Genomic DNA, 22414 nt, shown 5'->3' with positions numbered 1-22414 from the left:
CTCCTCATCACCACTGTTACCCCCAAGGCAGGTTAGCTCTGGTGAAATGAAATGAAATGAAAATAGATTTCTAAAGCGCATGGCTGCCCTTGAGCGTCCCAGCGCTAAATGTACACTCAGACAGAACTCCTCTGATCAACACCCTGAGATGTTAGTCGTTATGAGGGAAAAGAAAAGTTTTCAGAGTTTTTCGAAATCTGGCCAAGCTGGGTTCTTTCCTCATTGCTGTTGGGAGGGAGTTCCACAGCTGGCCAGCATTTATTGAGAAACGACGTCCCCCAGTCCTTGCTCTTTTTGCTCTCGGGATTACCACCAGGTTCTCCTCGCCAGAGCGGAGCGTTCTTGATGATTTGTAGGGGCGGATCAGGTCTTTTAGGATCGGAGGACCTGTCCCTTGGAGGACTCTGAACACGGTACAGAGGGCTTTGAATTTCACTCTCGCTCTTATGGGCAGCCAATGGAGCGCTTTCAAGGCCGGTTTAGCTGATGCTCTTCTGGGTGTATTAGTCAGCAGTCTGGCGGCTGCATTCTGTGCCCTCTGGAGCACGTTCAGGGTGTACTCTGGCGCTGCTAGGAAGAGGGCGTTGTTGTAATCCAGTCTTGACAGAATAAGGCCCTGTACTAGTAGTTTTCTGGATTCTGGGGGAAGAAGGGGCATGGCTTTCCGTATTAAACAGAGCAGACCGTAACAGCTCCCTGCAGTTTTTTTCGCCTGAGTGTGCATCGACAGTTCCGGTTCTAACCAGACGCCAAGACTTTTTATGGTCAGAGTCTTAAACGAAAAGCTGTTGGAGAGTCAGAATGCAGCTTTGAGATTGAGGCATGGTTCTATCTGAACTGAATGAACTGCAGCTTGGTGCGTTGGTAGGGTGTGGAGACGCAACCTACACTGGGGCCTAGATAGATTTGTCTCAGAGTTCTCTTGCACCGGTGGCGTTGGTGATGGCATCGACGTCAAAGGGACAAGTGTAGATCTTGGTACCACATTGGAAGTCTGCTCTAGCATTGGAGTGGAACTTGAGAAGGGTTCTAGAGGCACAGATGGCACTGAGGGAGGCAGTATTTGGACTTAGTCCTACACAGATCATTGGGGCCTTAAGATGCACCAGAGGGAAGGGTCCCGGAAATTTGCAACATGGCTTTGCTAAAGGCCTCAATTTGTTGTGATGTCGCCAGTGGACCCGAAAACGCCAAGGTACACTGGGATCAATCGCCGAATCGACTCTTCAATAAGGGACCGACGGTGAGACCCTGAGGTACCCTGATGTCTTTGTGACTTCTCCGGTAGAGTGGGGCAGGGCAAGGCCAAATTCTACTTGGTCTTCCTGAGCTTCTGCTTCAACTTCCCAGCAGATTTGGACTACAACAACAATCTGTCATAAGGACGTCCTTGAGAGAGGGGAATGAGTCTATGTGCTCAACTTCGAGCGGGACTTCAGAGGCTTCTTTCATGTCAGACGAAATACCCCTTGGCTCAGTGTTCCTGGATCGCCTTTGGATTCATAAGGACACACTCGTCTTAGGACTTTGAGTTGTGCGCCAAACCAAAACACCAGAGGCAGACCTCATTGGAATCTCACAAACATCTGTTTGCAACAGTTTCTACAAGGCTTAAACCCTGTAGTTTTAGGAGAGGACATAGTTCCTTGAACACTTGAAACACAATTTTGAAGAAACAAATTGTCAATTGACGAGGAAAAACATGGGAGTTCGATATGGATCAGCATATACAAAAGCGTGAAAAGAAAAGAAGGTACATCAGCACACAGAGGTGGAACTTATAAGCAGCTCTGGTAATCACTTACGGGGCAAAATGAAATTAGCATGGAGCCGCTTGAAACCACCCAACAGCGCGGGAAGATTGATGTTAAACGTTCCAGATTCAGTCTGGTGCGTGGGGGTCAGTCTACAGGTGAGTAATCTTTGATTAGACGTATCCATCAGAAATGGTTTACTGTTCTAATCCTTACTATTTATGGCCCATGGCCTCAATGTGCCGTCTAAAGCACAGTCAGAGCAACATTAGGAGATTTCTCTTTAACAGATAGCTAGCTTAGCATTTCATGTGAACTTTACTTCTCTGACGCTCCACAATTGTTACCAAGTAGGGAAACTTAAGACTTCTGTGAAATGCAAAATCATTTTACTGTTAAAAACAGACACCCTACCTCAAATATTATCCAAAAAACTAACCTAAATGGCTACATTTCAGAGTATGGTCACCGTCTTGAGATATGAGACACATGGAGCAGCCTAATATAAAAGGTTGAAAGAGCAAGACTTCTGTCCAATATCCTGCCAGGCATCATCAGAGAATTCAGATCAGAGCCTTCAAATATAAATGAAAATGTTACTAACTTTCCTCACTGACTGAAATTATGCTCAAGGAGATGTTATGAGCTTTGTTGGGATCCTCCTTTTAAATCTTTGAATGCTTTAAGGTTAATGCTTTCAAATGGTTGGCTACATGACCAATTCGCCTACCACACTCTGTTGATACACAAACTGTAAGTTACACACTCCACTTTTTCCAATGTATTTTCAACAGCTGGAGAAATCTTGGAAAATATGTATTTTACCACAAATAATACGGAGAACTAAACCAAGAATGCATTATTAGCAAAGTTATTTTGATTCAGAATTCTAAGAGCAAACCCAATAACAGTGCTATTTAATTGTGCACCGTTGTTGCTATCTGAAAAGTACATTATTTAAATAGAAATTCTTAACCTGGAGCCTTTGGAAGGCGTCTTGAAGTGCAAAAAAAAGGCAGAACAATGACCAAGAGTATGTAAAAAGAGAGTGTCAGGGGTGCTTTAAAGGCAGGCGGACACCCGATGACTGAGTATACTGTGGTATCCATTGCTGCCTCTCATTCGGCATACAGAGATCAATCTTCACTGCTGCCACAAGACTCTGCTGGCTCTGAATGAACTCTGTCACTTTCTGTAAAATGGTAGTACATTTGGTACACTTGAGCAATGAAGTGCTGCAGTTCTTTAAATGTACAACACAATCAGAAAACCCAAATTCCAAATGGTTGTTCCATTGTGGTGCTCCAGTTATAAACTGGGAACAGCCGCAGAAACACAACAAAACATCTGAAGATAGGTACAGGAAACACAAAATGTTAAATGAGAATATATATAGGTTAGATCCCATCAAAATTATATATAGGTTAGGTCACATCTAAATTATAATTTTGAACGAGCAAGCACAATGATTTGAATTCCAGCGCTAATACTTACTTCCAGGGTTCCTAAAAAGCATTCACTTGAATGCTATAAAGGTCGCATCGCCGAATGTCAAACACCATAAACAAGTTATCTAAAAGAGGTTTATTGAGCGGCGGTGATGTGCATGGAGGATTTACAGACCAGTCATTTTCCGGCTGCAATGATGATGTGCAGCCTCGTCCTAGCACTTTGAAGTATAAGATAAGTCCAAGCCCATGGTAGGCAAGGCAGGTGTGTTCATCGGTAGCCTCAGTCCCTATGTGGGTGTTCATTCCTATTTACAGAGCCATTCACTTCTATTGGTGAGATGTTGTTAAAATCCCAGATGGAAAGCCGTGAAACTCAGAGCTGTCAGAAGAAGGAGCGGCCCTTTTGAGGTTTACTCTTCAGATGGCCCGCAGAACGTCGAAGCTTTCTCCTCTCCTCCTGATGTTTCTTCTCATCTTCCTGACGTTTCTTCTGTTGTTCAGACTAGTTTGGATGGGGGGCGAGAGGAGACAAAAAAAGAAAAAGACAAATTAATAAAAAAAGTCTCCTACTCAAGAACAATAAGCAGCTTACTTACATACTGAACTGTACAAGTACAGTGCTTCAAGGCACTTCGACGAGGAGCTATTACCCAACTCACTGGTGTTTATTTTATCCTCCTCAGGCAGCTATGAGGCTAACTAGGGTGTTGTCATTTGAACCCATTACATTCTGGTAAAACACACAAACATGCACTAACAAGTCAAGTTACTGAACATGGTTAACTCAATGTCCTCCTTAAGAACTAGCTTATTCATTTAGGGTTAGAACTAGCTAATATTTTCATGCTTTAAAAACACACATAAATAAATACCGATTTTAACATTTATACATCTCTGCGTTTCATCAACTGAGCTGACGTCCTCCTCCCCAAAAATTTGGGAAGGGTCACTCTTTTATCAGGAATAAATAACAACAACAAAGTAAGCGACCGTCTATAATCCCCCAGGTCCAACAAAGACACTGCTTTAACCGTAGTTTTTGAAACCAAGTTTCTATTTCGGACCCTGTGATCCAATGGACCGGTGGAGCGAACGTGTGAGTCTAAAAATTAAAGAGAATTAAAGAAAATGTCGTTCTAGATTGGACAAGATGTCCTGTAATTTGTTTTAAGTGTCTAGTAAGTTTTACCATTTCCCTAAAACGGATTTACAAACGCATTTAGAGCCGATTTATTCTTCCATAACAATTTAACGATCCGCTTTCAAGTTCAGGTATGTAAAGAGCCACGAGAAACGCGAAACTTCTCACAAGAAGCTACCTTTATGTATCTGGCAAGAGTCACGTTCATGCCTGGATGACACAGATCCATTAATCGCCAAACAAACTATGTTGCTGTTTCAGTCAACATTGTGTTCCAAGGACAGCTGCAAGAATATTGTACGTCATGGTACAAAAATATCAGCCGCACTTCCAAGAAAAGCTCTTTAACTTTTTCAAGATTGTACGTTTCTTTGTATTTACACTGGATTAAGTGCGTTCCATGGCCTCATACTTAAGCAGTGCCAACCCTTTCATTAGCTTCAATATATCACTTCTCACTTGTTTCTCACTCGTTGCCACTCATTCTACTCACTCACATCACAGAGATTATTTTTAAGTACAAACCCATTTTTATATAATAAACATGGATATCATAGACGTATCCCAGACAACGTTCATAGTGATGGCAAGAAAAGGGATTGTGGACTGGATATGAGGGATGGAGAACGAATAAAACAAGCATGTGCAATGCAATAGGTCTCGCATTTACGCAAGTTTAAGCTATTGGCATTGTAAATGACAATGCCTTTTATTTATGCTATGAAAACGAAAACAAAAATAAAAGGCCCAGGTCATTTGCAATGTCAATAGCTCAAACTCTATTGCATTGCAAATGTTTGTTACTATTCTTCAACCCAACAAGTTAGCTGTTTCCTACCCACTTCTAATTTCTAACACATTTCACCAGCTGGGCTCTGCTGCTTTGTCGCACTGTGCCCAGATTTCATTTTCAAACACATTGGTACTTCTGTCACCCTCTGACCCACACATCAGTTCTCGGCGGCCAGTGCACTGAGTGTTTCCTGATCCTAAGGTGCAGGAGTTGCCCATCAATGTCTCCTTCCATCTAAGCAAGTTACTTTTTCTTGATCCCCAAAATACATGGCACCTTTTCCACCACATGACCTTCATCCTCTACTCCCCAGGCCGTAAGTATCCAACTCTGGCAGACAGAATGCTATTGGGTACACTACATATTGGCCTAAACTTCAAAAGGTTATGTAGGCACATGGCCTTACCTGTCTGTCTCCAGTAGGCCATTTGCTTTGCTCCTCTGAACTCTCTCAGGGTTCACTGGTATTTGTTTTACAGTACGGTTTCAAGTAGGTGACTCGACACTTTTAATGCCGAGATTTCCTCTCCTAATATCTACTTGCTCCTGCTGCCATGTGCAGTCCGACTCCCTGATGTCACCAGTCACCTCCACTGCAGCACCACAAGCTCAGGCTGCAACCCAATACAGACTACGGGGGACACCCTAGTGGTAGGAACCCTCTGAGTATTAGTATTACTTCTTTATTCGGCATATAAAAATACCATAAAAGTGACAGTTTATCAATAGAGGTTACAGTACAAACTTGGTTTAAAAAAAAAAAGCAAACAAACAATTCATGAATCTAAAATCTATATGGTAAAATTTAATTATATAGATAAAAAAACATCAATATAACATGTCTCTCATCAGTCCACCCCATCTAAAAGCTTAGTTGACGCTACCCCTTGTGGTCCTTAATCTAAATGCAGTCCTTAGAAAATTTGTAATACAGAAGAGTGTAAAAGCATCTGGGGCAAATTTAAAAAATAAAAGTGCCTCACGTACTTGTTTAAATCGGGCTTTTTTTAAAATACCCCTCAGAAAAAGTCTTCTGGGATGAAGATAAAATGGGCAGAATAAAACAAAGTGAAGGGTGCCCTGTGGAGACCTGTGGTCGCAGCCACAGGGCCCCTTCATCTCTGGGTGCGGTGTAAACCCTGCTGGCTCTGCTAAAACGTCATGCAAAAGATTTAGCCTGAACCGAGTCATTAAAAATCTATCATGGGCACTACTTATACAGGACAGGAATGGTTCAATGCCCTCGGTGGACCTGGCTACTAAGTGTTCCCTCACCGACGGTTTGAATAACTCTCTGTCTTCCCGGTGCATGATTGCATACTTAAAGAATCGGTCCTTAACCAGAGCCTTATCCTGCATGCTTATTTTCAAGGGGTTAGCACATAAGTCTGCACATCCAATTTTCACAAAGGACTCCTTCACATATTTTAGCCAGCGAATTTTGAGTCCATGGTCCAGGGAGAGACATTCTTCTATAACCTACCTGCTTAGTGCAGCCTCCTCATTTAACCAGATCTTTACCCAGCAAACTAGAGGGTTGACAGCCCACCTATTCATAATGTAACAGGCACCCAGTTCTTCGTGTACAATGTGGGCTGCCGTGCTCGGAGGGACTTTTAGCAGGCGCATGAGATACTTGTTCTCCTCTATTTGTCATTGATTCGCCTCAATAAATCTCCATACCTCACTGCCATACAGCACTTTGGTGCAACACATGGAGTTGTACAGTTTCAGGATCTGCTCTGGGGACCACCGTCCTAGCCTTTGTGCAAAGTTCATTATTGATCCGTTACATTTGGCCATAGTTCTGCACTTTTCTGATAAATATTTAAAATGTAAACGCCCATCAAATAAAATCCCCAGATACGAAAAGGACTGTACCTTACCTAAACAATGAGATCCAATTATATAATTATAAGATTTACCTGGCTTTTTGCCCACTTCCATGACATAAGATTTTGCCGAATTGGGAGAAAAATCCAGGTTCTCCATGAAAGATACAAACCCATCTATTAGAATCTGCAGACCTTTGGGGGTGTGTGCAAGGAGTACCGCGTTGCCTGCGTAAAGCCGAACTGGAATTCCACGAGTACCTATCCTTGGGGTGTCTGCCTGAAAAGTGCTTAGTGCGCGATCAAGACCATTTATGTATAGCGTAAACAGAAAGGGAGCTAATATGCGACCCTGTCTGACACCACACCACTAGAGCACGTAAAGGGTTCTGGTTTATTTCCGGCCTGACTGTATCTGACTGTAACAGTGATATTCAAATGCAACGTTTTTAAGATGTTAATAAGTCCAGGATCCACACCAAGCCCGCCCATTAGTGCCCACAGTTTCCCTCTATTGACTCTGTCAAAAACAGCAGTTAGATCCATCAATGACAAATACATCGTTCCTGGACTGACTATTGTGTATTTGGCTGAAATTAGATACATGTTGAGGCATTGGTCGGTGGTAGGCTTCCCTGGCCTACCAGCCCAATCTATCAGCCTACGTAAAATCACCCGCCCTAGTACCTTCGTTGACACATCAATTTGGGCGGTACCATTGTGGGTTATCCTTATTACCCTTTTTAAAAATGGGGACAATCATGGCTGTGGACCAGGATGCTGGCATTACTGTGTCCACTGCTGCATTAATCACCCTAGTCAGGATTGGAGCCCAAAGATCCACGTTATTTATAAAAAAAGGTCACGTGGGATCCCGTCTGGGCCAGGCTCCTTGTTCCTAGTTAGACCCTCAATTCCCGTTTTGACCTCACTCAGTGAGAATCTCAGTGGAGGTATTCCCCGTTCCGCAGTACACACCTGAAGTTGATCCGCACTTGGATTGTAATTATACAGCCCTTGAAAGTGCTCACACCATTGCTCCGGCAGGATGTTATTACTCAGCCCGAGTTTGTTTGAATCTTGAAAACAAGAATTATTTATGACTCTCCAGAAAGCGGTGGAGTCTTTTAGTGTTATTGCCTCTGTCAGGTCATCCCAAGCTTGCTTTTGTAATTGGCATTTACGTCCCTTGACAGCTAACTTATAATTTTTTCGGCAAATGGACACCCACTCCCTATCTCTTGGGGAGGTCTTTAAGGCATCTTTCATCTCTCTAAGAGCGCGGGAACATTGTGGGTCAAACCATCTCGCGTTATCTCTTTTGACACAAGGCACAGGGGCTCTCAGCAAGGTATCAACTATTTCAGTAACCTGTTTGAAAACCTCAACTAAGTCTGCCCCTTCCACTTCAAGGTCTAGACACCTTAAAATTACATGTTCACCTTCTTTTAAATGGATTTATAAAAGGCCTCTCCATTAACATGAGTCCAACGCAGCCTCCTGCCCTGGTTCGTAGCCCTGGCCTCCCCCCTCCCATTCTAGGTGGATCATAGCTGTGGCAATAATCCACCAAGGATAAGAGGAGGGGGTCTGCCTTTGAATGTAGGGTGAACCAATTTATCCAGTTGGACATCGATCATTTCCATCGTGTGCATTAGCGTGTACATGTTTAATAAGCAGCATAACTCCCTGCCCTCCTTTGTGTGTTCCAAGTGAAGGCCATCCTCAAACATACAGGTTGACCAATCCTCACAGAATGCTCTTAAATTTGGGCACAGATGGCAGTTAAAATCACCTACTAAGAATAACTGAAGCCCCTTCTGCCCTCGCCGTCTGTGTGAGTCTAGCATCCAAATCCTGCAGGCTTGAGAGACCCTGGCCATGTGACGTGGAGTTATAAAAATTTATAAAAAATAATCTGTAACCTTTAGTGAGAAAAATGAGCCCCTGCACAACCTCAAAGTCCCAAACCAAATCTGTCCATCTACCCTGTAATGTGAGATCAACATAAATAACCAACCCTCCCATGGCTCTCCCTGATGTTGCCTTTCACGCCGGGCAAAAGAAGGTTTTACATCCCTCCAGATAAAAGTTATTATTGACGAGTTCCCATGTTTCTTGCAGGCAAATAATCTGGAAATCCCGTATTTAAAATAGCCATTCTGCATCTTTAAATTTGGAAGATAGGCCTGCTATGTTACATTAGAGGATTTTAATTTCCTTACCATTTGGCCTTACTACGCTATCAGTTGCCTGGATACTATTTGACATGGGAACATTCGTGTTTGAGCCACTGTCCGCATGGACGTTTACAGCTTGTAGGCAAAACATGGTCTGGCCTTCCACTGTCCCTGCGATAGTAACTTCTCCCCTCCTCCCTCGATCTGAGTTATTTACGGGAGTACCAACGATTCTCTCAACTTCCCTCGATGGACCTAGTCAATCAACCTCTGAGTAATAATCATAACAAAGCAACAACACAGCTATTCAACGGCTGCAAGCTGCTTGAAACTGTTGCCTGTGCCTGGATGTCCATATGTGCCAGCCTCTGCTTATTCACCATGGTTGTCTCTATGCCAGGGTCAGACTGTTCTATAGGGCAATCTGGCAATGCCAGAAGGGCTGGTCTGACAGCTCTGTGTGTGGGCCGTTTTTCTGGCTGTTTGTGGGCCTGCTATAAGGTCTGGTCGGTTGGCTTTTACTGGTGATTCCCCGATATTACCATTAACATTGCCTGTAACAAGTTCAGGTCACCAACACAACGTAACTTTACAAGTTAAAAACTGCCTAGATTTGAAAATGTGGGCCAGTTTTTTAGTTAGATGATTTGCTAATAGGGGCCACTTATTTTGGTGCCAGGGCCTAGTTTCTGTCCCTGTCCGACCCTGCTCATCCTAATAAATCACTACGAGTCTAGCCGTCTGCATCTAGCAAGCCCGCAGACCTCGACCATTTGCAGTGCAGGCTGCTTTCGTGTTATGGTCTCAGGACCCCTGCCTTAAGGCTAGCCCTTACTGCGACCCCAGCTGCCCATCTCCTGCAGCCTGGCTGCTTGCTTCGCCCTTCTGTCATTCATGCAGCAGGTTGCCTTCTCTTGCTTTCCTGTCACCCTAATTATGTAGCCCCAGAAACTTCGAGTCTGGGGCTGTGTCTACCTTTTGCAACTGAGACCCAGAATGTTAACAGCTGGTGTTCTCCCCTTTCCTGTAGCCAAGCGGCAACCTATCTACCCAGGTACAGGCGCGCAACACCCATTGAACTCACCGGGCTTCAGCCACCCCCCGCCCCCCCCGTAGTGTGTGGCAGCCCGGGATGAGACAGATCCCGGGCACACACAGAGCCGCACCCAAACGTTTCACAGGTCGTTACAAGACCATTTAAATGTTAATTAGGCCTTGCAGTTGTTTCACCCCTTCTAAGAGCCCCTGCAGCCCCACGCTGCCTACTGATGAAAGGTTCAGCCCCCCTCGAAATTTTTTCTTAGCCCCCCCGAAATTTGGCTCTAGTTGCGCCTCTGCCCAGGTATGCATGTGCTCCCAGCTGGCAGCAGGTTTCTCCTTCTCAGCCACTCACCAGCAGGCTGCTGTTTTGATTTAGAGTGCCCTTTGTCTACTTTTTGTTCTTTTGTTACCCGCAGCAAGCACATTCCTCTCATCGTCCTGTTGCTTGTTCTCGCCGATGCTGCTTGCGATGAATACCGTGATGCATGATTTGTGGTACTCCATGTGCTTGTATAGTGTGATGCATAATGCTGTCTGTGCTCTGCCATATCCTGTGTAATAAGACACACAGTGTTTTGTATTGTGTGATGCTTCGTGTTGTGTGTGCTAGACAGTTCTGCTTGTAAGTGATGAGCACAGTGTTCCTTGTACATTGTGACTGGCACGATTGTAGGATTCTCTACTGCTATTTGTGTTCTGGGACGTCCGTGCTCCTTGCACATCGTGGTGCCATTGTCTAGAATTTTTCATGGGGGGTGGGGTACTGCTTATGCTCTGACATGTGCTATGTTGTTTGTATTGGGGATGCACGTTTTTTGGGGTGATTTGTGGTGGATGGTGCTGAGTGGTGTGAGTGCCACTTCACGTATGGCGTGACACACTTTGTTGCTTGTGTTGTCTGTGCATTGTGCGGTGGGTGCACTCTGCTCTTCGTAGAGTGATGCACGGTGTAGTGTTTTTTTTGATGTGGCTCACTGAAGCGGCCCGTAAAAAAAGAAAACCATATGCAATGCTAACATGTCACTTAGCACTCGTGCTTAATTCTAAACATCTGCTGTGGGCTCGTGTTGGGGTGTGTTCTTTAACACGCGCTAGCGTTATGGGCTCGGCGAGTGTTATTATTTGTATCTGTGTTCCTGTCGTGTAGCAGTTGCTAACTGGCAGTGTTACTCCTAGTTGTGCACTTGTGGAATTAAAGTACATTTGGGACCATATTTGTGTACCTCATCAGGGAGTGTTACCTTGCACAAGGACACATTCATTTTTTGGTTGGCATGGGGAGATGGGGGCTTGAACCTAGTTTACTGGCATTACAGTCTGCAGCTCTGGCCGTGAGATCACATCCGGGTTGTACATTCGAGGAAATAAATAAAATTTTGGACCATATTCGTGTACCTCGTCGCTACAATATTTATTACACTGACACGCGAAATTCTTCCCTTCTGCTTAGGTAGTAAAGTTTCAAAGCGTAGTGCTTGTAAATAAAAACAAGGGGAGGGGAATCAGCAGCGCTGTGCAGGCTCCACGAAGAAAAGAGCCCGTCAAGTAGAAGGGAGGAGGGGGCAGCTGCAGCCCGAGAGGTAGCGAAGAGCAGCTGTTTAGAACAAGCAGGGACCAGAGGTTAAACAAGTAGTCCCTAAATGAATAGATAACAGCCAGCAGCGAAACTAGACTGTAGTTGGTCGGTGCTGCTTCCTGCAAAACGGAGGCAAAACAGAAGTGACATATGGGATCAAAAGCCAACCATAAGCCAGATAAGAAGGCCTATGCCACAATCAACCAATGGCAAGTGACAGGAGAAATTACCCTCCATATTTGTGTTTACTATAGGTCTTGTGACAGCGCATGCGCTGTCTAGGCGAGACCAAAAAACTGGATAAAAGGCGTACCCCCGCTTTAGCAGATTAAACAGGGGAGTCACTGAGCCCTGTGTGCTGATGAGCTCGGTCCATTAAAACATTAATTAGTTATTTATTGGCCTCTTCTGGTCGTACATTTGCAGACAAACGCTCACAAATAATATTGCCGAGGCATATTAGGACAGGGGACTGCGGTTCTTGGGTTGACATGTACAGTAAATAAAACAACAAGCATTTAAAATGCAACGGTCTCGCCTTCGCAAACGTTTGAGCTATTGGCATTGTAAATGACAACATTTTTTTGTATGTGTTGGTTTTGAAAACAGATAAATAAATGGCATTGTCATTTACAATGGCAATAGCTAATCTCTCGTAAATGCCACACACAAATACACAGACCCACACACACACACAGAGCCCCACACACACATACAGAGCGCCACACACACAGAGCCCCACACACACACACACAGAGCCCCCCACACACACGCACACAGAGCCCCCCACACACACACACACACACAGAGCCCCCCCCACACACACACACAGAGCCCCCCCCACCCACACACACACACACACACACACACAGAGCCCCATACACACACAGCTACTGCGCTACCACAGTAGAAGTTAATAACAAGCCAGAGCTCTGGCTCCTTACTGGCTTGGTTCTCTATGAATTTGCCCATCTGCCCACCTCTGTTTTTGAAAGCTGCTGTTCATAGGTCTACTCCATCCAATGCCAGCTCTGCACTGTTTCCAAAAGCGAAACAGCTACATTCACACACTCATGAATATTAAGCAACGTTTCAGGAAGAAACAAGTCAGAAACCCTCGATTTTGGAAAATTACAGTATTAATTCACATTTACAAATGCAGAGGAATGAAAAGTCATGTACAGCAAAGAAGCACATAGAAAATAATTAATAGGGTGCTGAGTGATTATGAATTATTAATGGCATCAAATTGTATTTATAATCTAGATTGAATTGTGTAACATGCATTATTAATAACACAAATGCAGCATAGTTACACGCTTATTATGCATTCCTGCTGCTGTGGTGCATTTCTGGCTGCTGCTTGGTGTGTCTTGTTACTTACTACGCTGACGTTTCTGATCTGTCCCTGGTTACACGAGTTTATAGTAGATTTAGCTTTTCTGGGAGTGGATCAAGTGCAGCGATGCCTCTGTCGCTCCACGTTATTGATTGGGACGTCTTCTTTCAGCCCCTCCACATCCTCACATCTGTCACAGTAGATGAGGTCAACAGAGGAGGGTGAGCTTGGAAAGTGGTGGGGGCTGCCAGGGGAGATGTGCCAATTTAAAGCTCTCTCTCTATTGAGATCCTATCCTTCTAAATTAAGTCCCAGGGAATTGTGCTGGCAATATCGGCCTTGGCTCTCCCTGGCCACAACGCAAGGCATTGCTGCGCGAGGAGACATTTTGAAAAATCCTGTCAGGGTTTATGGGCAGCGATAAAGTTCTGTGAGGCTGGACACTGTGTAACTGCCTTTAACTGCTAAAACAAACCAATTTTGTTACAGGCAATTGGAAGTGCAGGTGTACAGCACGCGAGCTGAACGTGCCAACAAGGCAGCATGAAAAAATAAAAACGTTTGTGCAAATCTGTTCGTCCTCTGTTTGTTGCATGTTTTTGTGTTGTTTTCTGAGCCTGGCAGATCTCCGAATTGGCATTTTTAGATAAATTAACTCATCTCTCAGTATCCACATACATATTTCAGAAGTATGCTGTATGTTATTGCTTTTAAGCAATATTTCTGTAGCGCTTCATAGCCACGGCGATGTGAGGAGGCGCCTTTGCTGGACAGGCAGCACGTCGGGTTGCCTGAAGATTCCCCAGTTAAAAGTGCGGGAACAACGGCAACGGAACCCCTCCCCAGCTGCTCAAGGACAGTTTGGAAGAAAGCTTGAGTGGGTGGACTGCTAGGGCAGCGTGTGCAATGCCGGTGGCCACAAGAAAGTGACCGTCATGGGCCCTCTACACATTCACAGTGACCCCTTCCAAGAACAGTCCCAGTCTCGAACTCCGGAACGTGCACCCGCCCCAGCCAATCCGATCTTGGAAGCACTTTATGTGCATTTTCAAGCCACGCTCACACGGGGCAGTATAGAAATGAGCCTGTAACAGTCCTGAGAGGAACAACAGAGTATACACTCTAAACACAAAGAGTTACCCACACTAAAATGTTGATAACTTTTGTAAGTTTCAAAACAAAGCATTCCAACATCTCTCCACAAAAAATCAGGCGTGTGCATCATTCTTTTTACATGAGTGAATATCTTGTGTAAACCCCAAATCCTGAGTTATCTGTATGTCAGCTAATCTCTGTTAACTGTGAAATTAGATAACTTCATTAGTGGCATGCTCTGTGGTATCACGTGCCACCTCCTCCCATCTGCCCGCACCTCAATGACCCCGTCAACCCCTGAGCTCCTCCTATCTGCCTCACACCTCCTGCCGTCGCACCGCAACGACCCCCTACCCGCCCCCTCAACAAAGAACACATGTTATTTCTGCCAAGGGTGATGTTCTGGTCAGTTCGATGTGGGGCCGGCCCAGGCCCTGATTCGACCTGTGCCGCGTAGGTACCACACGCCTCTGCAGCAGGTACTTAAACACTGGGGCTACCTTCCTGGAATTCCTCACACACAGACCTCTGCAGGAGAACACCAGTCAACTTCTCCCTTTGAACTGCAGGTTACCCACAATGTCTGAATTAAAAGACGTTGAGTCTATGTTCTCCGCCACGCACAGCCACTGCTACGGATGCAGCTTAAACTCCTCTCAAAAAGAGGCGCTCTGTGAAACGCGGCACTATGGGTAATACCAGCCAAGGCGGCAACTGTGGCGCGTGGCCTAACACGTGTACCAGACTTTTGGGGGAAACTGGCCTGCGGCAGGGTGGCTTGTGGGTCGTGCGCCTGCGGCAGGGTGGCTCAGTGGGTCGTGCGCCTGTGGCACAGCCCTACACCTCTGTGTAAATTGCCAGAACCCCGATATCAGCCTCACCAAAGGTCGTGGTCCCGCTGCGTTATTTCAGATTAGAGAGGGCAGCAGAAGCCGCTCATACCCCAGCAGGAAGAGCCTTGCGCCCCACCTATCGTGCCGCCGGGCTGTGGGTACACGGGGGCAAACATGGAGTCCCCCACACAGCACGAGCGGGTGGGGCCGGGGCAGCCCTGGCCTCCGGTGCCCTCCCACACCCTCCTGTCGGCCAGGGCTGCCTCGGAGCGGCGTATTCCTCCAGGGCCGCACCTACAGGTGTTGACACCAGGGCAGGTGTCCCACCCCCATCCGCCCTAAGTCTCCGAGCGTGGAGAGGGCCTGGGGTGCCGCAAACCGCAGGGTGGAGCCGGCGTGAAGAACGTGTCACCGGCACTCTGCGCGTCCCGAGGGTGCACCATCCGCAGACGCCTTCCTGACGAGGGCTGGCGCTAGACTGGGAGGAGCAGAGGATACAACGGGGCACGTGGGCACCCAGAACCGGCGGAGGAGGGCACAAGCACCCTTGGGCAAAGGTTCCAGGCAGGCTCAGTGAAAGCCAACGACATGTTATTAAATAAACAAGCATGGGAAACACTGCTCATGACGAGGATGAGGTGGAATACGAAAGAGGGTAAACACGAAGGAACTAAGCCCCGTCCTTTTGCGTTTGGGGGGGGGCGTGTTTTTCTTTCTCCCCTCTTCTCCATTGGCTGGAATGTAAACAACTGGCGTGTTTTTGACTTGTTGTTTACATTCCAGCCAATGGAAAGAGGAGAGAAAGAAATGAAAAAAACACGCCCCCCAAACCGAAAAGGACGGGGCTTACAGCGAGAGAATGACGTCATTGAGACCTCTTCTCCAATGGATGGCCGCCGTTTAGGAGGCCAGCCAGCCAATGGAGAAGAGGGGCGGGGTTAACCCTCGCTACTCAGAGTCATTAATTCTCGCCAGCGAGACTGTGCATGTGCGCAGCCTACGCTAGCCGAGACCTAAAAAGAGAAGTGATAAAAACAGAGAGAGAGAGAGAGAGGCTCATGGAAATAATTACTGTGAAAAAGAGAAAGAAAAGAATGAAAAGGTAGGGATGGGGAGAAAAGGGATGAGCTGATGAAAAGGGGAAAGGAAGATTTGGAGGAGGAAAGAAAGTCTAAAAGAAAGATGAAAACATGAAAGAAAACAAGGAAAGAAAGGTGAAAGGAAACAAAATGAATGAGCAGATGGAAGGTTAAAAGGATGGAAAGATAAAAGGATAGCTGGAAGGGCAAAAAGATAGATGGAAGGATAAAAGAATGGCTGGAAGGGCGAAAGGCAGAATAAAGAGAAAGGTAAAAGGATAGACTGAAGAAAAGATTATTAAAGGAAAGTATGAATGGAAGGAAGAATTGACTAAAGGGCGAAAAAGATGGATGAGTGAAAGGATGGACGTTGGAAAGCTGTATATATACATGGATATTCTGACAGATGAAAGGGTGGACTCATATGCATGAATAGATGAATGTAAGAAAGCATAGGTGAATGAGTGAAAGAACAGAAATGTGAAGGGAAAAACAGATGGATGGATGAACAGCTGGAAGGGTGAGAGTATTGATGACCAGATGTTTGGTAGGAGGAACAAAGTGTGAATGAAACTTCTAAGGAGGGCGGGGTTCACTGGCTTAGCATGCTTGGTGTGACTCAAGGTATCATTCAGAGTGGGGGGTATTTTAATTTTGAGGAGATTCCCTTGCCTGCAGAAGCATTATTAAAGGTGATGTTTGAAGGTTCCTCAAAAATATAAATCATGTAAACTAAATCCAACGGATTCAAGAAGAGAATTCCAAAGGTACGCAATTTGCTCAAGTTAAATTTTAAAAAGAAGCTTTGGTAAAACCAGTAACTCTTGCCTTCGATCTGTCTTGTGTTCAACACTGCACATCACCAGACCCTCTTGTCCACCCTCTGATCTCACGACGATATGGCCTAGACAGCTTGAAACTAATCTCTTAATTGCTCTTGTACAAAGAGTAGTTCATGCGGATGAAGACCCGATTCCCCTCACTCTGAGCAACCTGTAAAGTCCTCTAGGGTTCCACACTCTCCTCATTTATGTTTAATGCTGTTCTTCAAATCCGAAGGCTTCTCCTTGTAACTTAAAATATCGCATTAACTTAAATGCTCTTAACTATTTCAGGCTTCAAGGAAATCATTGTACAAATCTAGAAATCTCTGTACACCTGAAGCTGACTATGACCAAACTGAATTTTAATCTTCCTAAGGCCCGCTTTTATCCCCCCAACCCCAACCCCCGCCCCCACACACAGCACACAATTTCCCAGAATCTACATTGACTTATTGTCCCTTCTTTAGAACCAAGCATTGGCAAAGCCAATGGGTCTTGCCTAGGTGAAATCAATTGGATCTGTCAATTTTGTTTACATGTTGCACAGCAGCGCGAACTGCTGTGCAACATGGTTAAAAAAAGAAAAGAAAAGGGCTATGAAGTGGCCAGCATTGACCGCATCATGGCATGTCTTTTTTTGGTTTAAGCTAAGCTGCTGTGCAACATGTAAAAAACATAGTGCAGGGTGTTTGAAGGGGGTCACAAATTGGACAGTGGGAGGAGGGCGGGGCTGGCTAAAAAACAACGGAGCGCGCTGGTGGTGGGGAAACATCAGTGGGACAATAGAATTACCTTTGGACATGCATTCAGGAGGAGAGTACTTGCAGGAGCCTGTGGCCAGTGGAAGGACACTGGTCATAAGAAGCTGAACTTGTTCCATACTCCACTGCATGGACACACAGAGTAGCACAGGAGGCAGCTGAGGCGAGGAGGAGGTGTTGACCAATGGGAAGTTAAAAAACACGAGTGACGTGGAGGACAAGGTAAGCAATGGGTGGGCTATAAGCCCCTTTAAGATTTTTTTTAATAACAATCGCTTTCGCAGACTGCGCATACGTGCTGTAGGAGAAACCGAATGACATGAGCAAAAGACAGAAACAGTTTTGTTTCATCGTACCTTCCACTGCACACCAAGCTATACATTGCTGCCTCTAACTTCTATTCAGCTAGATAGGGTCTACTCCTGTTCCACATGACCTGGAAAAATAAATTTCTAGCTGGTCGCAAATTACCACTAGGTCTTGCACAAGGTTATTGTCAATGCCGCTACACACCTGGGTCAAAAAACGTGTGCACATATACCACACCTAGTTAGAGTAGCACTAGCTCTTTCTGCTTGTAACCAGTTCAGACCTTACTGTATTATACACAAGGAAATTCAGTTCAAGAAACCAAAGTATCTTGCTGGAATATTTCCAACTTTAATATGAAAACCACGCAATACAGAAGGTGAAAAAAGACAAACAGTTACAAGCCAACTGGTTTTGCTTTTCCAATTCTTGCTCTTTGTTGATATTGGCTTTGCCAATGCTTGTAAAAGTGCACCAGCACTGACAAATGAGAGTGATGGCTGGCCATCTTGGAAGTATAGGAAATATTGATCAGCCATTTTGGAATGATATGAACGTAGCCATCTTGGAAGTATAGGAAATAATGACCAGCCATTTTGGAATGATATGAACATAGCCATCTTGGAAGTGTAAAAGGAATATGTTATTTACCCTGAGTGCTGAGAAATATAAACTGTCAAGAGTCCAGTATATTTTTTTATAATGTTCCAATATATTCTTTAATTTTCTTATTCTCGTCTTCTCATACAGCCAGCCTTTATTACAATTCCTGTAGCCAATATATGTTTCACCGTGTTGGTGTATGCACCATCAACTTCGTCAGGGCGAACACCAACAGTTGACACAAGCTGGAGTACTCTCTGGTAACGTGATGAATGGATTCAGACTACCTTCATAAAAATATTTACGATATCACCTACTATGGGATGCACTAGGTTATGCTTGGTGGATACTACAATAGTTGAAGTTTGTTTTAAGTAAGCCCACCTACAATAAGAGTTTGGTCCTGACAAAGTTGATGAGGGTATGAGGAAGTACAGGAAGAAGACACCTTTGCCCTTGTGTTGGTGGGACAATGGCCTCATGTCCCCTTTGGATAGGAACGGCTTCCTCATGAAGCGGCGTGAGCCATTCCTTTGGTGAGGGTATACTTGTAGGGATCGAAGGGGGATATGTTTAGTGGGGCTCAAATGAGCTCCAGGCAGTAGCCATGCTCGATTATAGACAAGGTCAGAGGTGATTTCCTCCCTGGGGGAAAAAACCCTGAAGCCGACCCTGATAGGCGTGGAGTGATCAGGAGGATGAGAGGTAAGTCAGTTCTTGGAGGTAGAGGCTCCTTTAACGGGGAAACCTCTGCCTCAACCAATAGAGCTGCTCCCTCAGAAGGACCCTCTGGAATAAGCCCTAGCACCCTGCTGGTGATAACCCTGTTGCTGCCTCTGGTAGGACTGGGTGTTATCTGGGGAAATGGATTTAAAGCCTCCTCAGCATTGTTGTCTATTAAAGGAAACCCTCCCAGAAGGGACAAAGGCACCCATCGCCTTGGCCACCTTCGTGTCTTTCTAGACCTTCTAAAGCATGGTGTCAGTCTGAGGTCCAACATGGTGCTCCCCATTGAACAGGAGGTTAATGAAGTTCTTTTGCACTGCTGGCTTGAAGCCAGGCACCCTAAGCCATGAGTGACGATGCAGGAGGACAGAGGTGTTGACTCCCCTGGCCGCAGTGTTGGCTGCATCTAAAGTACAGTGAATGGTGGCATTTGAGATGGCAGTGCCTTCGTAGACAACTCCTCTTCCCTCTTGTGATGGCGGTCCGGGAGGTGCTGCAGGAGATTCTCCATCTCTTCCCAGTGTGCCTCGTCGTACCAGGAGAGGAGGCATACAGCGTCGGTGATGTGCCGGTGCGTGGCAGCACCCCCCGCAACTTGTTTTCCCACAGCGTCAAAGCACTTGGATCTCTTATCAGAAGGTGGCTGTCTAGGGAGTCAGGTGGAACGTGACTTATGATGTAGAGCAGTGTTTCCCAAACTGGGGTCCGTGACACATTCCCAGGGGGTCCTCAGGCAGCAGTTTTAAAAGCACTGCAAAGTTCCTTGTAGAATTAGCAGTTTTCAAGCAACAATAAAAGTGTCAAGATAACACTAGTGATTAATGCACCTGCTGGAGAGAGATGAGTTTTGTCCAGTGGCAGGTTTGACTTATCTAATGTAGCACAAAGGGTTAATATGCCTGCTGCAAATAACGTGTGCCATGCATGTTAAAAAACAGTATTTTATGTGCATAGGTCAGTGGGCTACTGCTTTTGTCACAGAGATTCTTTTGTTACTCTGCAGCTCTTAAGAGACAATCATAATCTAGGACAGTGACCTAACACTGTCATCAAGGAGCTGCTTATACACTGCATGGTACAAGTTACTAACTTATGTTTTTTCCCATTCTTTCATTATCCTGATGCTGCTAAAGGGGTTTATTTGGGTGGAAATACATTTTGATTGTTAGTCAATGCTAACCACTGTTATGTTCTGAATCCTGAGTTTGTGCTTTTCCAGACCAAGCACTCTTTAAAAATGCCTACCAGTATTAAAGACATGGAATTCCTACACCTTGTAGTCCCCTTAGCCTTATGTAACATTTTCTCTACACTGATTTATAAGTATGATTCATTGTCTCTATATGTGTGTGATGTAAAGTGCTCTGACATCATACAATGGTATAAGAGATGCTATAAAACAAATGTGACAGATGTGCTGTGGAGAAATGAGATGCACTGTTGGAGGGTGATAATAAGGGAATCATTGAAGAACCCCAACAAAGATTGTTGTATCCTGGTGCATAGTAAGGTCATCATTTACTATTGCTTAAAAGCTAATACAATTCAATATAGAATGATAAATGTGTAGTATAATGCACCATTGTATCCTAAATTTACTTGTGGGTAGAGCCTTCCAAAGCCACTTTTGTAGTTGTCAGGCTCACTCACAGAACTTGGTGTGCACTGTACGGAACTGGTCTGAAAACATTTGCCAGGGATACTTTGGGTTTCCTGGCAGGAGCCTTGTACTGTGAAATAAAACTAACCATTTAAAAGTTAATCACGGAGATGCAGCACCAATCTTCCCATTACATTTTCTGTTTTTTCAAACTCTTTCAATATAAAATACTAACATTCTTAGTAATTAGAGTATTTATTTTGTATGCACATTTGTGTTTATTTTTTTATTACTCTTTTAATGTTTGAAACTTAAATCATACAAATTGCTGGGGGTCCCTGGCTTCCAGTGGCAAGTCAATGGGGGTCCTCAGAAGTCAAAAGTTTGGGAACCACTGCCATATACTCATACTTACAGTACAGATCTACGAGCATAGTTCTCCTGCAAGAAACTCATCTGACTCATATAGAGGTGGATTGCCTTTGCTGAAGAGGACAGATATATAGCACTAACTACTGCTCTCAAGCTAGAGGGACCTTGGTATGGATGAGAGCAGGGGTTCCTTATGTGGTGGAGGCTGACGCAGAGGGCAGGTAGGTGATCACAAATGGGAGGCTAAACGGCCAAATCCTCATTGGATCTGTTTATGCACCCAATATAGAGCAAAGTTTCACTCCTTCGTAAACTGCCTGAGGTCCTGGCCCGTTGGAGTGAAATTCCCTGGCTGGTAGGTGGTTAATTCAACTTGGTATTGGATGTGAGGCTAGACCAATCATTCCTGCCCCTGAAACGCACCACAGTGGCATTGCATGCACAGGCGCTGGCTGAGTGGCGGACCCACTGGTCCCTTGCTGACAAATGGCATATTCGCAATCCAGACATGCGCATATACTTATTTTATTTCCTCGTACATGGTCTGCATGTAAGCCTGGATCACATAGTGGGGTTGCCCATCTTCCTTCCCTTAGTTGGAGAGAGTAACTACCTGGGGGGCACACACTCCGATCACAACCCACAACTCTTGCAACTCAAGTGGGAGGTGGATCTGCCACTCGTCCACATTTGGCACCTCCAGCTGACAGTGCTGGAGGATCAGGTGTTCTGTGTATCCTTGGGGGTTTTGACCACAGAATACTTTGAGGTAAAAGATGGCTCCTAAGGCAACCTGCTCCTAGAATGGGGCGCTTTTAAAGTAACTATTAGGGGGGCATGGTCTAGAACTCACCTGGAACATTCATAAACAACTGAGCGAGTCAATCAGCAGAACAGATGCTCCTGCTATATGAAACCAATGCAGTTGCAAATATGGGGGAGAAACGGCGACTAGACTAGCTGCGCAGCGAACATGTAGAATTATTGGAAAGGCTTAGGAGCGACAACTACGCAGCATATTCTGCACACATGCATGCAACATTAGAAAGAGCAGGTTGTATGCTGGCATGGCTGTTGCACCAGGAACAAGCTCGCCAAGCTATAC

At 45.2% G+C, this 22414-nt stretch overlaps 1 protein-coding gene across 1 annotated transcript in view; it reads right to left on the bottom strand.

Annotated features, from left to right (window-relative positions):
- Window positions 1–3323: 3323 nt before the first annotated feature.
- Window positions 3324–22414, bottom strand: part of NOL10 (nucleolar protein 10) — a 742763-nt gene continuing 723672 nt past the window's right edge. Inside the window, exon 21 of the mRNA XM_086926337.1 lies at window positions 3324–3707. Coding sequence (XP_086782463.1) covers window positions 3588–3707 — 120 coding nt within the window. The 3' untranslated portion in view covers window positions 3324–3587. The remainder of the gene's footprint in view (window positions 3708–22414) is intronic.

This window comes from Lissotriton vulgaris, chromosome 6 (genome assembly GCF_964263255.1).
Source record: "Lissotriton vulgaris chromosome 6, aLisVul1.2, whole genome shotgun sequence".
In the NCBI taxonomy this organism is placed as follows: Eukaryota; Metazoa; Chordata; class Amphibia; order Caudata; family Salamandridae; genus Lissotriton; species Lissotriton vulgaris.
Note: the sequence above shows the minus strand (reverse complement) of the source record. Positions and strands in the feature narration are given on the sequence as shown.